At 40.2% G+C, this 17,459-nt stretch overlaps 4 protein-coding genes across 4 annotated transcripts; 3 read left to right on the top strand and 1 right to left on the bottom strand.

Annotated features, from left to right (window-relative positions):
* Positions 1-500: 500 nt before the first annotated feature.
* LOC129743225 (uncharacterized) lies at positions 501-6,371 on the top strand. Its single transcript, XM_055735204.1, has one exon. It carries the CDS (start codon positions 501-503, stop codon positions 6,369-6,371), a length of 5,871 nt encoding a protein of 1,956 aa, XP_055591179.1.
* Positions 6,372-12,396: 6,025 nt separating this feature from the next.
* On the top strand, positions 12,397-13,456 carry LOC129745767 (ER membrane protein complex subunit 10). Its single transcript, XM_055739104.1, has 4 exons — positions 12,397-12,562; positions 12,621-12,884; positions 12,950-13,240; positions 13,302-13,456. Exons 1-4 carry the CDS (start codon positions 12,509-12,511, stop codon positions 13,380-13,382), a joined length of 690 nt encoding a protein of 229 aa, XP_055595079.1. The 5' UTR covers positions 12,397-12,508; the 3' UTR covers positions 13,383-13,456.
* A 13-nt stretch (positions 13,457-13,469) lies between these two features.
* LOC129745766 (growth arrest and DNA damage-inducible proteins-interacting protein 1) lies at positions 13,470-14,535 on the bottom strand. Its single transcript, XM_055739103.1, has 2 exons — positions 14,023-14,535; positions 13,470-13,967 (listed from the first exon to the last, which is right to left on the bottom strand). The coding sequence occupies exons 1-2, from the start codon at positions 14,411-14,413 to the stop codon at positions 13,501-13,503; spliced, it is 858 nt and encodes a 285-aa protein (XP_055595078.1). The 5' UTR covers positions 14,414-14,535; the 3' UTR covers positions 13,470-13,500.
* A 986-nt stretch (positions 14,536-15,521) lies between these two features.
* LOC129749963 (uncharacterized) lies at positions 15,522-16,760 on the top strand. Its single transcript, XM_055745118.1, has 3 exons — positions 15,522-15,655; positions 16,134-16,386; positions 16,447-16,760. The coding sequence occupies exons 1-3, from the start codon at positions 15,633-15,635 to the stop codon at positions 16,711-16,713; spliced, it is 543 nt and encodes a 180-aa protein (XP_055601093.1). The 5' UTR covers positions 15,522-15,632; the 3' UTR covers positions 16,714-16,760.
* The last annotated feature ends 699 nt before the right edge of the window (positions 16,761-17,459 follow it).

Below are 17,459 nucleotides of genomic sequence, written 5' to 3'. Positions count from 1 at the left end.
TAGATTGCTAGACACCATCAACAGAAAAGGAACTAACCTCAAATACGATCAATCGATCGAACAATTATATTTAGATACAATCGTTGGAAAGGTTGTTTCAAATCGCTGCGCATAATTGGCATAGATTATAAATCAAATCTCGTATGTAAGTTAAATTGAAACTAAACTGGGAAACAAATTCTTATTTAACATTGAAATTATCAATTAGGTCGATTATTAGGCGGCAAAGAAAGTTTCGACTAAACCACAGAATTATAAATAATCCACGGTCAGAAACACGATAGCGAATCGAAGAAGAGAGGTTCTACTAAAAAATTTGTGAGTATTTGATCGAAAATAACAAGTTTATACAAGTTTAGTTTACCTATTCTAATAAATTTACATTTGAGCTGTCTATTATTGTACTGCTGCAAAAAGGTGGATTATCTCCAGGAAGATCCGAAAATCACCGCAATATTTCTCAAAAATTTTTTATCGGATAAACGGATCGAACCTTCGAAATGGCATCGTGTGGAAAACAGGATTTTACATCAACCCCCTGCGAGTCGTGTGGCCAAATATCCACACAAAATGAAGGAATGGTTGGATGCAACGGTTGTGCAGGGTGGTTCCACTACCGTTGCGTTGGAGTCACGGACGAGGTCAAAAAACAGAAGAAGTGGTTCTGTCCGTCCGAAGCGTGCCAGCAGTTGTACGCCAAATATCAGAAGAAGCAAGAAGCCGGTCGCAAAGGTGCTACAAAGAAAACCGATGGCTCAGATAAGTCGAGCACGACATCTGAACAACGGACAAATCTCCTCAGCGATAATAAGGATGAAACAATTGTTACTCGGGACGAAAACCAACAGATTAGAAAAGAGAAACTCGACGTGGAAAGAAGGCAAGCGTTCGAAAAACAAGATTTGGAAATTGAGTCGTTGGCAAAGCAGTATGGAATCGAAACAGAAATACGTGAGAGGCAAATCAAATTGGAACAACAGATGTTTGAAAAGGCTTTAGAAGATAAGCGAATGCATTTACAAAAACTCAAAGCTATGCGCGAATCTTATCAATCTAAAATGGACGCTCTGGATAAAGAATTAGCAGAATTCAGCTTGGAATCCCAAACTGCGCTGCCAAAGGGTTCTCGTGGTAAAACTTCGACTCCTTTACGCCAACTTGATCAACAATGCTGGAAAGTACCTGGTGAGTCAATGAAGAGTAGAAACTACAATAAGAAAACTGCAGTATTAGATTCGGAAGCTGGCTCGACTGATAGTTCCTCGGGTGGCTCTCTCTCTGATTTCACCGATAGTTCATCGTCATGTTCGTCAACTAGTTCAAAGGCTGTTTCACAAGGGAATCGAACTAGACCTTCGAAAGCACAATTGACGGCACGCAATGGAATCAACCGAAGACTTCCGCCTTTCTCAGGAAAGCCGGAAGAATGGCCGCTTTTTGTGAGCAGCTACACATCCTCTACCGAGGCGTGCGGTTACAATAACATCGAAAACTTAGTTCGCCTTCAAGAAAGCCTAACAGGACCGGCCTTGGAAAATGTACGTGGACTCCTGTTGTATCCTAAATCTGTCCCCAAAGTCATAAAAAAATTACGCAAATTATACGGTCGTCCGGAAATCTTATTGCAACACTACATCGACAAAGTACGTAGATTGGAATCTCCAAAAGCAGAAAAGTTAACCACTTATATTCCGTTCGGAAATGCAGTAGAACAGCTCTGCAGTCACTTGGAGGCATCTGGTCTATATGCGCACTTGATAAACCCCACTTTGATTCAAGATCTTGTAAACAAATTACCGGCAATTAACAAACGGGAATGGGTGCGGTATAAAAGGAGAAAATCCACCGTGAATCTACGCACGTTTGCAAAATTCATTTCTAAAATTGTGTCTGAAATTTGCGAAACAAATGTGGACGTTGAATCTGTACTAGATTCTCAAAAACCAAGAATCAAGGAAAGAGTAGTTTTCACTCACAGCGTTGAAGAACGACAAACACTCACAGCACAAAAACCATGTAAAGCATGTGGGCGTACGGATCATCGTCTACGCTTCTGCGATGAATTCAAGAAAATGTCTGAGGAGCAGCGTTTTGACCTAGCGGAGAAGTGGAAACTGTGCCATATTTGCCTGAATGAGCATGGGCGACTGCCCTGCAGATTCCACCGAATAAAATGTGATGTTGCTGGATGTCGAGATCGTCACCATACACTCCTCCACCCTTCAACCTGCCCAACTGTATCTCTAAACACGCACTTCCCTGATTCCTCCAGTATTATGTTTCGCATGATACCTGTCAGTCTATACTTTGCTGATAAAATTGTGAGTACTCTTGCCTTTCTCGACGAAGGCGCATCAGTTACTTTGATCGAAAACTCATTGGCAGCAAAACTGAATCTAGTGGGTGAGTCGGATCCGTTAACCATCAAATGGACAGCAGACGTGTCGCGCACCGAAAAGGACTCCATCAGAGCGGACGTCGAAATATCGTCAGGAACTGACGATCAACGATGGCAGTTAAGGAACGTTCGAACGGTTTCGCAGCTCCTCCTCCCAATGCAAGTGCTAGATACTAAAGAACTTAAACAACAATATCCTTTCCTCGCAGAAGTACCAGTTCAATCTTACAAAGCCGAGCGACCCGGACTTTTAATCGGACTCAATAATTTGGAGACGATAGCGCCATTAGAAACGAAGGTGGGGAATATTGGTGAACCCATAGGCGTACGTTCGAAATTAGGTTGGTCAGTGTATGGTCCAGTTAAGGAGTCACCGTTTACCACCTCGAGTGGATATGTTGGGATTCATGTACAACCTACCAACCAAGAAATCTACGACCTGTTAAAATTCCAATACTCGGTGGAAGAAAACCTTAGTTCGGTTTCGCATGAATCAAAGGAGGAACAAAGAGCACGTCAAATCATGGAAGCAACCACCGTACGAATCGGTAACCGGTTCGAAACAGGTTTAATTTGGAGTACAGATAATCCTTGGTTCCCTGATAGTTATGGAATGGCATTGAGGCGAATGGAAGAACTAGAACGAAGACTGGCAAATAAACCACAATTGTACTCAAATGTTTGCACACAAATTAAGCAATACTTGCAGAAGGGATACGCGCACGTAGCGACAGCGGAGGAACTTTCGGTAGCCAACGCCAGCAAAACGTGGTACTTACCATTAAACGTAGTTTTAAATCGAAATAAGCCCAATAAAGTCCGTCTGGTTTGGGATGCGGCGGCAACCGTTAAAGGAATTTCGCTAAATTCTCAATTGATGAAGGGTCCTGATATGACGGTGTCTCTGCCGTCTGTCATCAGTCGCTTTCGGGAACGACGTTTAGCCTTTGGTGCAGATATTCGGGAGATGTACCATCAAATCCGAATTAGGGCAGAGGACAGACAGGTACAACGGTTTCTTTTCCGGGAAGATTGTTCAAAGCCACCGACGATCTATATCATGGATGTGGCCACGTTTGGGGCAACATGCTCCCCATGCTCTGCCCAGTATATCAAAAACCTGAATGCGCGTGAGTATGCAACGGAATATGCTGAAGCTGCTGCTGCGATAGTAGAAAACCACTACGTTGACGACTATTATGACAGCGTAGATACGCTGGACCAAGCGGTTGTATTAGCCACCCAAGTGCGAGATATTCATGCCAGAGGAGGATTCGAAATTCGAAACTGGGTTTCGAATTCTGAAGAAATGCTTTTGAAATTGGGAGAACCCAGTGAGGAACAGGCTATCAAATTCAACAAGTGTAAAGAAACCGATACTGAACGGGTGTTAGGGATCATTTGGAAACCCCACGATGACGTTTTCTGCTTTTCCACTGCGCATCGAGATGAAGTTCGACAGTATTTATATGGGAATTCACGACCGACAAAACGGATTGTCCTGAGTTGTGTTATGGGTTTCTTCGATCCGCTAGGGCTACTCTCTCCCTTCACAATTCTAGGCAAGATGTTAATTCAGGACTTGTGGCGGACTGGATGTGAGTGGGATGAAGCCATAGATGACAATTCCTTTGCCAAATGGAAAAAATGGACCGAAATAATGTCTCAAGTGGAAAGCCTTCGTATTGATCGATGTTACCTCGGAAATTTACATTCAAAAGAAATTGAATCGCTTGAAATGCATGTATTCACCGATGCCAGTGAGTATGCCTATGGGTGTGCCGTCTACTTCCGCGTAAAATGGGCCGATGGTGTGAAGGTTTCATTGGTGATGTCGAGCGCAAAAGTGGCCCCATTGAAACGAATATCGGTGCCGCGCTTGGAGCTCATGGCAGCAGTTCGCGGAGCAAAGTTAATGAAAACGGTTCAGCAAAATCATCGTCTGAAGGCTGGAAAATGTATCCTGTGGACGGACTCCCGAACCGTGCTCAGCTGGATTCGATCTGAAGCTCGTAACTATCAGCAGTTCGTGTCATTCCGTATCGCTGAAGTACAAGACCTTACGAATATATCAGACTGGCGATGGGTTCCCAGTAAGCAAAACATCGCAGATGTCCTCACTAAATGGGGAATGGGATCTCCGTTAGACATGGACGGTGCTTGGTATCGAGGACCCGCATTCTTGTATGAACCAGAAAGCTGTTGGCCAGAACAAATCAGCTCACCCAGGAACATCTCAGAAGAAATCAAACCATGTTTTTTACTCCATCATGAGGGTGGTCAACGGCTTTCCCTCATTCCCGTGACTAATATGTCATCTTGGAATCGAATCTTACGAGTAACCGCTACAGTTGTCAGGTATGTTGCCAATTTGAGAAGGAAACTAAACGGAGAACCCTTGCTCTGTGCTAAGTTGAAAGAATCGCAAGTACTGAAACTACAAGTCAAATCTAAAAAAATAAAGTGTCCTCTTCAAAGTGAAGAACTTCAAAGAGCTGAATCTATCTTATGGTTGCAAGCTCAAAGTGATGGTTTTCCTGATGAAATATACAGATTATCTAAATTTACGGAGAGTGGTCGCGACGAAGCGGAATGTCGTTTACCAACAAGCAGCAAACTATTTAAGCTGACACCTATCCTAGACGAAAAGGGAGTTCTGCGAGTCAGAGGCCGGATAGAAAAAGCTGAATACCTTCCATTTGACAAGCGTCACCCTATCATACTGCCCCGTGATCACATTTTAACTTTGCGAATTATTCAGCATTATCACGAACTGTTCGGACACGCCAACCGCGAAACGGTGTTCAACGAAGTTCAACAAAAATTTTACATCATAGGATTGCGCGGCGTGATTCGAATGGTCGCCAGAAACTGTGTTTGGTGCAAAGTTCACCGTTGTATTCCACGAGTTCCGATGATGGCACCGCTACCAATACAACGCATAACTCCTCAACTAGGACCGTTTCAAGCCGTAGGTGTTGATTACTTAGGCCCGCTTGAAGTAACAGTGGGTAGGCGCAAGGAGAAAAGATGGGTTGCTGTTTTCACATGTTTATCTATAAGAGCGATACACCTAGAAGTAGTTTACACTTTATCTACACCATCGTGTCTTATGGCGATACGCAGATTCGTATGCAAACAAGGAGCACCAACAGACATTTTCTCCGACAATGGCACGAACTTTACGGGAGCCTGGAATGAAATGCAGAAACAGATTCACTACGAATGCGCAGAAGCTATGACCACTCCTCGAACGAAGTGGCATTTTAACCCTCCAGGAACCCCTCACATGGGTGGCATCTGGGAAAGGATGGTGCGCTCAGTGAAGGAGGCAATGAAAGCATTAGATGATGGAAGGAAACTAACAGATGAGATTCTCTGGACTACTCTATCCGAAGTCCAAGATATGATAAATTTAAGACCACTGACATACAAATCCCAGGAAGTCATGGAGGACGAATCGTTAACCCCAAACCATTTCCTGAGGACCGTTAAAGCGGAAGAATTTCAACCCAAGTCTGAGACGGAACTAGCTGATGCGTTAAGAAACATTTTTCAGAGATCACAGTTTTTAGCTGATAGAGCTTGGGAACGTTGGTTGACAGAATACCTACCATCAATTAATCGGCGTACGAAATGGTTCCAAGAACAACGGAAAATTAAGAAAGACGATCTGGTATTTGTAGTGAATGGAAAGGACCGGAAACAGTGGATTCGAGGAATTGTCGACGAAGTCATCGAAGGACAGGATGGGAAAATTCGACAAGCTTTGATCAGAACTGCCAAAGGAGTAAACCGACGAAGTGTAGTTAACCTTGCGGTATTGGAACTAGGTGTTGAAGAACAGGGTAAAACCGGAAAATCAAGAGATTTACCGGAGTTACGTGTGGGGGGTGTTGACGCGGCCCATAGTGGTCAGATGTCAAATCAAATTACTCATACACAGCAAGAGAGAGGAAATTGTTTAGAATAAGGAAAAATAAATAGGAAAAAGGGAAGAAAAGTTGTTGATGGAAAACCACCTGGTTATAAGTTGATTTCCGCGAATAGTTAGCACGAAATAATAGAAATTTAGTGGAGTTAGAGTAGAAGTGCTCGCGTTTATTAAAACTATACCATACAACTTGGGTATGTACTAATAATAAGTTGTAAATGCTAAAAAATCAAGCCAAGTACTGAAAGTACTTCTGCACTTTAGGTTGTCGATCATTGCCACGCTGCTGAGCTGATAGATTCGAAGGAATTGTCGGCTGCCTGTTGGTCCAAAGCTTATCCAGTTACACAGGTCCTTCAGCAGCTGTAAGTAAACGCCGTTAGTTGTACACCTGAAAAAGAAAAGTAATTATTAAATTTATAGATTGCTAGACACCATCAACAGAAAAGGAACTAACCTCAAATACGATCAATCGATCGAACAATTATATTTAGATACAATCGTTGGAAAGGTTGTTTCAAATCGCTGCGCATAATTGGCATAGATTATAAATCAAATCTCGTATGTAAGTTAAATTGAAACTAAACTGGGAAACAAATTCTTATTTAACATTGAAATTATCAATTAGGTCGATTATTAGGCGGCAAAGAAAGTTTCGACTAAACCACAGAATTATAAATAATCCACGGTCAGAAACACGATAGCGAATCGAAGAAGAGAGGTTCTACTAAAAAATTTGTGAGTATTTGATCGAAAATAACAAGTTTATACAAGTTTAGTTTACCTATTCTAATAAATTTACAGTTGAGCTGTCTATTATTGTACTGCTGCAAAAAGGTGGATTATCTCCAGGAAGATCCGAAAATCACCGCAATAGGCGGAGTGCACAATATTTCAACTGATGCAGATTTTTAGTAGATTTGGAATACCACTCACATTGACCGCTGACAACGCACCACAATTGAGTGAAGATTGTGAGGCGTTTTCAAAGTTTTGTAAAGATCAAGGCATTAAGCTACTTAATACCATTCCATATTGGCCCCAAATGAATGGCGAAGTGGAACGCCAAAACAGGACCATATTGAAACGACTCAAAATTGCGCAGGAGCTGGGCCAAGACTGGAAGATGGAACTGCAGAAATTCTTGTTGGCATACCGTAGTACTCCACACTCGACAACAGGGCGGTCACCTGCTGAATTGTTATTTGGGAGGAAAATAAGATCTAAAATTCCACAATTGATGCCAACATATGTAGGTGACGAAGAAACCAAAGAACGTGATCAAATACAAAAAGAGTTAGGTCGTGAATATGCAGATAAGAAAAGAAGAGCTACTCCGAGTTCAATTGTTGTAGGGGACAAGGTATTGATTAAAAGGCAAAAGAAAGATAATAAACTAAGTGGTGATTTTGTAAACGAAGAATACATAGTACAGGAAAAACATGGAGGGGATGTTATAGTTAAATCGTCAGTTTCTGATAGGATATATCGTAGGAACGTTGCTCACTTGAAAAAACTATGGGCTCCTCAAGAAAATGAAAAGTTAAGTATCTCTTCTGAAGATAGGACAACAGAGCCTACTAATGAGAACTCGAAAAACGATGAAACGGGCACTCATAGAGTAGGTGAGAAACGTATTCGTAAAGAACCTAAATGGCTTGAAAATTATATACCCCATTAGTCAAAGATTTGTCAAGGGGGATGTACACACTTAGATTGCAATTATTCCGCTCGGGATATTGATCTTTTGAACCACAGGGAAATTACTCAATTTTCGCGAAATTCGGACGAAACCCCACTTGAATCGCGTGACACTTCATTTCTCCAGAAATTTAGGATGACGAGCGCACAGGAAATTGAACTATTCCAGTGAATTCGGGACAATGTTGCTCTGTATCACGATAGACACATTCCTTTTCAAATTTTCTTCCTCTTTCTAGCCTCTATCAAAAAACAAAAAATTTTCTGTCTCATTTTCAACAGTGCATAAATTTTTAACCGCCGAACATCTCAACAACTTTTTTGCTTGGACCGTTCGTTGTAATTTTCCGGCCGTTGATGCTCGCGCAGATTATTTTATTATTAAAATTTCAGACAGGCACGAGTGGAGAACGGTAAATATTTAGAAAAGAAAGATCCATGGAATTCAAATTTAATTCCCATAAGCAAACAGCTCATTCAACACAACAGGTAAATATATCTTACATTTCACATGACAAAGATCAATAACCATAATTTAATTTTGAATTTTATTTTTGCTCATTTTCAGGAGACAATTCAATGCACAATGCATCTAAAGGTACTTCCCAACCTAAAGACGGTTGGGAACAAAAAGCTAGGAAAGTTCAACAAAAAAGCCGTAAACCATTATCAGCAGCATACCAACCAAACCGCAGTAGAGTTCGGAGATGCCAGGTGTAATTGTTCCGCCACCACCACCGCCAATGTTCTGGCAATTAGGCCTAACCGAAGTGCTCCTGTTCAAGAATTCCATTACTGGTTAACAGTCAACAGCAACCAACAACAAGGTCGACTTCATCGCCGCTGGTATTCTCGCAGGTTTTCTAGGCAGCATCGTTCCGGAAAATCATTCTGCAGGACAAACCACCTTCCGATTCAGTATTAAGGCAAGTGCAGTAATTTTTAAAGTTCACAAGAGCTGTCTGTGTTGTATGGTACAAACAAATCTTGTAAAATAAATGGTTTATTTTAGGAAAAAAGTATATTTTTTTGTAACACAAACAATAAAAATAAAAATTTGGAACTCCAATCTAGGGGAAAGAAATTCAGAGCTTTCTGCTAACCTCGGTAGGAAACCGTTTCGAACCCACAGGAAAATTTTCAAAACTCCCCTGCAATTTGCGGGAGGGAACTGTTTCGAAGTCACAGCATGTTTTGACAGTTGTTTTCCTGAGCTGTTTTTCTGTCCTGAAATCGTCCTGTAATTTCAGCTGTTGAAAATACAGGACAGAAACGGCCCGACCACAGGAGAAAAGATTAAGTGTGTACACACTAAGATTGCATTTATCCCGCTCGGGACCATGGGTTTCCGTATCACAGGATAACTGCCCAATTCAAACGAAGCTCGAATGAGAACTCACCCGAATCTCGGGACGCTTCATCTTTCCTGAGATCCGAGATAAGTTTTGTACGAGAGCGCAGGAACTTAAAGTGCCCCCGTGATTTCAGGACTTTGTGTTCTCCTGAATCACGGGAGACCCATTTTTTGTCAAATGTTCTTTCTCTTGCTCTCCTGTTTAGAAAAAACAACTTTTTTTTTTCTCTTTTTCACTTGTGCGCATAAAATTTCAAACCGCCAAAGTTTCAACTCGTTATTTTTTGCGGTCATCGTTCGTCCGTTGCAGACGTGCGAGAAAACAATATTTTTTCTGTCTTTTTGTACCGTGTGGTTGGAAACGGCAACAATATTCTCTTTAAGGTTATTTCAATCAGTTGTGAGAGTGTGAAGTGAGGTGCAGATCGCCGAACGACAAAAGCGGAAAAATGATTGTCGTCCCTCCGTCGCTTGGTCTAGGCAAGAGCTTTCCAGGTCGGCGAGATGTTTCCAGTACGTTTGGTTGGCAATTCGCTCTTGAGTTCATGCAAATGTCCATCATCCCGCAGCGGCATCTTCAACGGATCAACAATGCCCGCAAACAGCCGCCTGGTCCAAAGGCAGGAAAAAACGTGTGTAGTGTTTTTAAAATATTATAGTGTTGCATGTCAAAGTACTTAACAAAAATACGAAATAAATTGGTTTTTGTTTGAATAAAAATCTATATTTTCATTCCAAAAGAAAATATTGAGAATTTATTTGTAATTAGAGAAAAAAAAAGAAACTCCTTCAGATCTCCTGCAAATTTCAAAAGAAGCCTGCCATGAGCTCACAGGAGAGTTACAAAACTCCCTGCAATTCACAGGAGAAAAACATTTCGATGCTACAGGTTAATTTGACAGCTGTTTTCCTGAGCTGTTTTTCTGTCCCGAGATTTGTCCTGTAATTTCAGCTGTTGAAAATACAGGACGAAATCGTTCCGACCACAGGAGAAAAGATTAAGTGTGTAGGGTACCATATTACAAGCGCACCTTATAGTACACATATATTGATCAGCAAGTATGTTACCTTGTCATAGATAGAAGAGAAAAGATAGAGAGTAAGAGGAGGAGGAAAGGGAAGAAGAACGGGGAGTTTTAGCTTGGTACGCGGACAGGAAAGACGCGAATAAATCGTTGTGCAATATATCTAATTGCGAAAGTGGAAATTGCATCCGAAACCCCACGAAGTCCTTACAGTGGTAAAGGTGGTTTAAGTCATCCCAGTAGGTTGGATAGTTTCAATTTGTTGCTGGGTAAGTACAAAAAGTGACAACTTTAATGGCTAAACAAACTTTCACTAAGTGTCTTTCAGAATTATGTTACCACAGCATCAGCCAGCTTTGGAAAAGTTTCCACTATGGTTTCTGCAGTCATGGATGTACAGCTATTTCCGGTCGAATAGAAATCTGACGGGCAGTTCCTCGAATCAACGATTCTAGGCTGCAGCAGCGATGGAGAGGGGATTTCTTCACTGGAGCAGAAAAAGAGATTTAGGCATATGGTCTACCACACAAAATTGTCGACCTAGTTATAGAATCCGAAGATTCTGTAGCGCACATATCACCGGCAGAGATCTAAACAACCCTCCAGTGAGAAACGTAAGTCCTTTTTTCTTCAATACTTTTTTTTAAAAGATGCTCGGCATTTTGCCACTTATCAAATTACTTTAAATCACATGTGCTACACAGCGCAAGAGTCTTGTCATATCAAGTCTTAGTTCTTGAAGCTTTTAATCAGGAATCCACGAAGTTTAGGGCCAAATAACTGGAGTTTTGGATAAAATTTGTCAATGCGCAAAACGACGTTCGCACCAAATGCGTAATGCGAAAGGGCACAAGTGCGTGTCCACTCGAACAGCTAAATTTATGCCTGAATCGAATGCATTAGCTTATTTCTCATCTACTTTTGCATCGCATATACAATTTTCAGAATGTTCTGAGCAATATTTTGAATTCTAGAATTAAAAATGGGTTGCAAATCTTTAAAAGCGATTTTCTCAAAACACTTGAGGTGGCTCATACGACCTAATCAAAAAAAACTCTAGATTTGAAAATTGGTCTCTAAAATGTCCAGAATTGTCCTGATTTTCATAAGAACACCTCAAATATAGTCGAATTTCCTGTTAAACTATGAGATAGTCGAAGAAATCTGTATAATAAAATAGTTGATCCCTTTACAGATGATGATCTTATTCGGTTCAAATATGGTTCAAATGATATTTAAATCTAGAGTTTGTTTTGATTAGGTCGTAAGAACCACTTGGCATGTTTGGAGAAACTCGATTATGGTTGGTTGCCTGCAAATGCGTAATTTAAAGTCAAACTGAGCGCAGAACATGATGATGTACTTGAAACTAATCCAGTGCTTATCAATGAAGATGTACTTACGACATATTGCATTTCTTATTTGGCTCAAACGTCCTGCTAAGCAAATATTTCGCCTTCATTTTTGCAAATATAATTCATAGAATCGTTCAAAAACGCATGCATCCGAAATGACCGTTAACTTACCGTTTTTTTACATTTGGCAGTTTCGCCCTTTTGAAATGTTACGCTAGAATTTTAAAAATATTATATGGTTCAAATCAAGGTGTGTATAACCTTGATTTGAACCAAAGAATCATCATACCTTCATTAAAATTATGTTATAAATGTCAAAAACAACTATAAAACGTCTCTAATAAAATAAAAAAAATAAAAAAATAAAAAAAACAACTAAACATCGGCATTGAAATTTGGGAAGTTAGAAATACAATCGAATTCATACATAAATTTCGCCAAAGACGACAAAAAAAGTTGTCTCTCTGTGATTTGTTGAATTTTTCCTAACGTTAGATTTCTCTGAAGAACGTTTTGGATTTTTTTCAGCGTGCTTTGGAAACAAGAAAACGTTAGAACTGGCAAACAAATCATGTAACTTTTGTTCTTAAAATTCGTTCAGTGCAAGGAAAAAATTTTGACAGAAAATCGATAAGTTTATATCAAAAGTTTGGTGATAGTTGGAAAAAATCAAATTCAGAGGAAAATTATTGAAATTGTAGCTTTATTTCTAATTCGTCACCCGTAATTATTTAATTAACAATGAAGTATTTCCTCCTGCTAAGCCTAGCACAGCTCTGGTTAACCATCAATGCGGTATGTATTCAAAAAAGTGTCAACTTGATAAGTTATAACTAAAAATTTCTCGCCCCAGTCACATTTCGACTACGATGGGTGGCTGAACATCGAACTGTACCATGCGCTGGACATGAACGAGCCCCAAAAATTTACGCTCCGGGGCAATGTGACCGTCAGTAGTCTGAATACCGGATCGTCGGCCATATCGCAGGAACCGCTTTCGGTTCAGGAACGGCAACTGCTGGGCAAGCTTGCGGAATCGAACCGGCTCTATCGCTTGCAGGCCCACGTCGTCGAAGCAGACGGGTCCCGATACAGCTTCCTGACCTCCACCAAAGCGGTATTTGGAGTTTGGAAAAGGAGAAGTTCGAATTGATTTTGAATATTTTTATTATTTGGTTTTAGTGTGCCTTGGCTAGGTCTCAGCTGATGGATGCGCTGTGGATTTCTCTGGATCATGCTGGTTCCGTTATCGGAGTAACTCAGTCGGTGAACAGCTTTAATCCCAATAATTGTCGAGATTTGACCAAACGCGATATCGAAGTGCTGGACGAGTTTAATACCGATGTTTATGTTCGGCCAATGGAGAACGCTCCAATTCCGGATACAGCGAGCTTCATCCAGAAATTAGAACGAGAGCGCGAGGCACGGGAAAGGGGAGAAACCAAGGATAATCGAGGGTTCTTCGCTAAATATGTGGGTTTAGAAAGTTGGGAAAACGTGCTTCTGTAATTAATGCATTTTTATTTCCTTCCAGTGGATGTACATTGTCCCGGTTGTTATTCTGGTTCTTATTTCTGGGGCCACCAATCCCGAAGCTGCCGGTGGACAACGTTAAGCAAACCAAAGCAATGCCATGCTGTCAGCAATTTATTTATTCCTAAATAATAAATTTCTCTTCTATCAACAAAATGCTCTCAAGGTATTTAGTACTTCAACAGGTTCCTATATTTCGTTCATTTACTCTCAACTTCCTCTGCCGGAACCGATCCGTCTTCCAGTTCCGCCGTCTTTTTCTTCAGCTTTTCCATCATCTTCTCCTCCTTTTCCTTTCTCTTGGCTTCCTTGACCTTCTTGCGATCTTCCTTCTCCTTCTGGGCCAACATTTCCTGGAATCGTTCATCCCTAGGATCCACCTTGAAGCCAAAGTGCCGCCGAACTTCCTCCACCAGCCGATCTTTCCGTTCCTTAGCTACCCGAGCTTCAGATTCCTTTTTAGCATTGCGTGCGTTCAAATCCGCAATCCAGTGTTCCAGTTTGTCCATTTTCTTTCCGATTTCTTCCTCCCGAGCTCGAATCTTGGCCTGTTTCTCTGTCCGGGCCTTTCGATTCATTTCCATCATTTCTTGTAGTGTATGTGGGAAAGCTACCCGTTCATATTCCACCTTTTCGATCGTTTCTTTTTTGGTCGGGAAGCAGATTCCTAAAAGTATAATCTTCAATAATTCAAACGTCACCCAAACAAACATTCTGCTTACTTGGGTCCACTCGGCTGCCCTCGATTCCGTACCGGCCCAGCATCGTCCGCTTGTACTTGATCGTTTCGTGAATCCAGGACTGGGGTTCCTCGTACGGGAGCCGACTGTGAAGCATGTTCCGATGAGCCGGCGAAAGGCGGGACTTATTTCGGGCCAGTTCGATACGCGCTTCTCGTTCTGCTTGCAGATCCTCGTCCTCAATGAAGGTTACCGGAAGTTCCTCGGCGGCCGCCAGCGGATCATCGAGCTCCTTTTCGGTGCCGACACGGGATCCGTCGCCAGCCGTGGTAGCGGCAACAGTTTTTGACGAATAGCAGCGGGCAAACGCGGACCGGAAGTAGTTCTGTACTATCCGCTGATTGGCGAAGGAATCCAGCAACCGGGATGACATTTTGCTGGATGCAATCGATTGAAGTTAGCTTTTAAAATAGGGAATTTTCAAAATTCACTGCTGCTGAAACAATGTTGTGTAAGCACCTCGCGTTTGATTTTCCCGATTTCACAAAAAAAACATAGGTAAACAAAACGATAAGTTTGATTTTTTTTCATTATTTGCACTGAAATACTTCTTTAGGTGAGATTTCGACAGTTAATCTGAGCAGAAAATAAATAAATCCGTAATTTTTAGGACGTCAGAAAAACTACTGATTTTCGTGTTTTGGATAAATTGGTTGATAAAATAACAATAATGACGTTATTTAATGCACAAGAATAAAATCAATTTGTGTTAGTACAGCATTTTGAACAAATTCAACATTTCAAATCAATAAATCCTTTAAAATTCAGAAGTTTATGTGTCTTTTTCAGATAAAACTTTTCCATAAAATAAACAGATTAAAACTAGTGGATAATCTAAAAAAAAACATTCTTACGTGAATGTTGAACAAATGATTTGATGAAAAAAAAACATATACGATATAATTTTTATAAGAATATGGAGAAAACTCTCAAAAAATGATTACCACAATTCTAGCGTAACATTTCAAAAGGGCGAAACTGCCAAATGTAAACAAATCGAGTTAACGGTCATTCCGGATGCACGCGGTTGCACTCTTTCTAATAAACGCGGTTTCATCTGAAGATCACTTAAAACTTTCAAAATATTGATGAAATTCAATTGGACGAAACCACCTGTTGATGCATTTTTGTTGAAACGTGAAGTTACGCCTATTCAAAATGGGGTTAATTTTTCTATTCGAGTAGGGTCAATAGGCGTAACTGAGTTGGCCGTGTGTGATAAAACGGCCTAACTAGGCCTAACAATTGGGCGAAATATAGGTGAAACTTGCAGGCGTAACTAGAATCGAAAACAAAATAAGGCGAAACTCGAAAATCTTAGAAATTCAGTGAAAAAAGTTGAAGTTCTTAATAACCAACGAACAATAAGTGAATATAATGCACATTTTTTTATTTTGTTGAACAAAAAGTGGTCGATTGTTTTTAATAGGATTTGATTCAGGGAGATGGCATCCCTCCCGCATACTAAAAAACTATATCTCAAACAGTATTTACGATACACCAACGGCTTCAGAAAAAGTGATTGTCTCTATAAACGTAGCTATTATATTGAACTTTAGATCGACAACGATAAGAACGAAACATGAACGTTCATGTGGAAAAGTGACGGTATCTGGTACGGTGGATAAATAATATGAACGATTTACTTCCATTTTTCAATAATGTAAAAATGATCTCGAACCGTTAACCATAGCGTCCATGACTTACGTCAAAAATAGGCCGAAACGCGGATCAGAGCTGCCAGGTGACTTTGCAAAAAATCAGCATACATTTATGAAAATATCTATATAAAACATTTTCATTAAATCAAGAATATTAATACCAAGCAGCATTCAAGTTCAAAACGGTCCAATGAATCCAAATTTTTAAGTTTTCTTTAGAAATCCTGCAAATCATTTTTTTTTTAATTTGGTTCAGCTGACTAAACGTACCTTTGTTGGCCTGCAGTTTACAACTAAAAACACCACTGATACATATGAGTCAAAGTTTATCATCGGTTGAAGTTAAACTATTTTATAATTGATTTTTTTTTTCATGTCCTCATCATTTAAATATAAATTCAGCTATAATTTAAATATTTTTCTGAAAACCAGGACATTTTACAGACCATTTTTCAAAAATCAGCACAACTCAAACGTTTTTGAAAAATCAGGACGGTCTCTCAAAATCAGGACAAATCCTGAAAAATCAGGACACCTGGCACCTCTGACCGAAACGCGTGTCAAGGAACAAGAAAACTTCAAGAAGAAAAATTTTCCTCCTCCGAACCAGACGCTTTTTCTTCCAAAATTTTGGATTTCTTCCGAATCTATTTGGAAGTGCAGCATAACGGACCATAAAATCAAGGTAAGAGAGGGCAATTCATATTATTTAATAACTGAGCATTTACCATTTCTTTTTCCACAGGTACGAACAATGTCAGATGATGAAACATTCAAGGCAACTCCAGCATTTTCGAAGAGAAATAGAATGCTTCTAGCCGAACTACCATCCCTTGCCGATCCTTCCGAGCACCATGCGGGTGCCGGAGGTTGTTCCGGAAACTCTGAACGGCATTCCGTTATGGAGCACATCATACATTCCCGGCTCAAATTTCTTCAGACAGGAACGGTGTGGTCAGTTAGTGCTGAACAGGTTCGGCTTTCACCAAGAAAGGCAATAAAATGCTCATAAAATGTAAGTTAATTTGCAATAAAATGTATAATATTTTGAAGTGATAATTTGAATTTCAATAAAAAATAATCCGAAATTTCCATTGAACTGTCAACATATTATGTATGTGTGCGTATTGCATTCACAAACGTTTCCATAAATCATTTGCTTAGCGTTGGAAGAACGTAATGTAGAATAGTTACAAAACTTTTACCTAAAAAGTTAAGCTACGAGGTTCCTGTAATAAAACTGTAACAGTGATCGTTTCATCCTCAGAAAACGTTTTCTCAAACAATTTTTGAACCTTTAGCAAACTGTTTGTAGAACAGTCCTCCCATACAACGGCTTTAACAGTTTTAAACAGTTACATAACCTAACAACATATTAAAAATACAATCAATTCAGAATTCACGATTCAAGCTATGTATTTTACAATTCGTAAAATCGTTTGCCAAACGTTATTTTACGCTTAATAAAACCGTCGTTAGACTTTTAAAGCAATCGTTTGGTTACAATCCACATTTATGCGGGCTATCTTTTGTCATTGAATTTGACAACCATCAAAATTACGGGCCCACGATTTTGTGGGCCCATAACAAACCTGACATTTTGCTGTCAAGGACCCGAGCTAAATGTCAAATGCTAGAGAAGTATGGTTAATAGTACACTAACACATCAATCATTCTGATTCCTCATTGGTTGAAATTTTGACTTTTGAGACTTCGTACTGCTTTGAGAGGAAAACACCATAGACGTCTCTCCCGATG

Source organism: Uranotaenia lowii, chromosome 2 (genome assembly GCF_029784155.1).
Source record: "Uranotaenia lowii strain MFRU-FL chromosome 2, ASM2978415v1, whole genome shotgun sequence".
Classification (NCBI taxonomy): domain Eukaryota; kingdom Metazoa; phylum Arthropoda; class Insecta; order Diptera; family Culicidae; genus Uranotaenia; species Uranotaenia lowii.
This window is presented reverse-complemented; position numbering and strand designations above follow the sequence as displayed.

Bases quoted from the DNA above. Each gene is read 5' to 3' on its own strand.
- LOC129743225 (XM_055735204.1), top strand. From the start codon at position 501: ATGGCATCGTGTGGAAAACAGGATTTTACATCAACCCCCTGCGAGTCG.
- LOC129745767 (XM_055739104.1), top strand. From the start codon at position 12,509: ATGAAGTATTTCCTCCTGCTAAGCCTAGCACAGCTCTGGTTAACCATC. The intron at 12,563-12,620 runs GTATGTATTCAA...TTCTCGCCCCAG, and splicing joins TCTGGTTAACCATCAATGCG to TCACATTTCGACTACGATGG. The intron at 12,885-12,949 runs GTATTTGGAGTT...ATTTGGTTTTAG, and splicing joins TCCTGACCTCCACCAAAGCG to TGTGCCTTGGCTAGGTCTCA.
- LOC129745766 (XM_055739103.1), bottom strand. From the start codon at position 14,413: ATGTCATCCCGGTTGCTGGATTCCTTCGCCAATCAGCGGATAGTACAG. The intron at 13,968-14,022 runs GTAAGCAGAATG...TTATACTTTTAG, and splicing joins GGGCAGCCGAGTGGACCCAA to GAATCTGCTTCCCGACCAAA.
- LOC129749963 (XM_055745118.1), top strand. From the start codon at position 15,633: ATGTGGAAAAGTGACGGTATCTG. The intron at 15,656-16,133 runs GTACGGTGGATA...TCTGAAAACCAG, and splicing joins TGGAAAAGTGACGGTATCTG to GACATTTTACAGACCATTTT. The intron at 16,387-16,446 runs GTAAGAGAGGGC...CTTTTTCCACAG, and splicing joins TAACGGACCATAAAATCAAG to GTACGAACAATGTCAGATGA.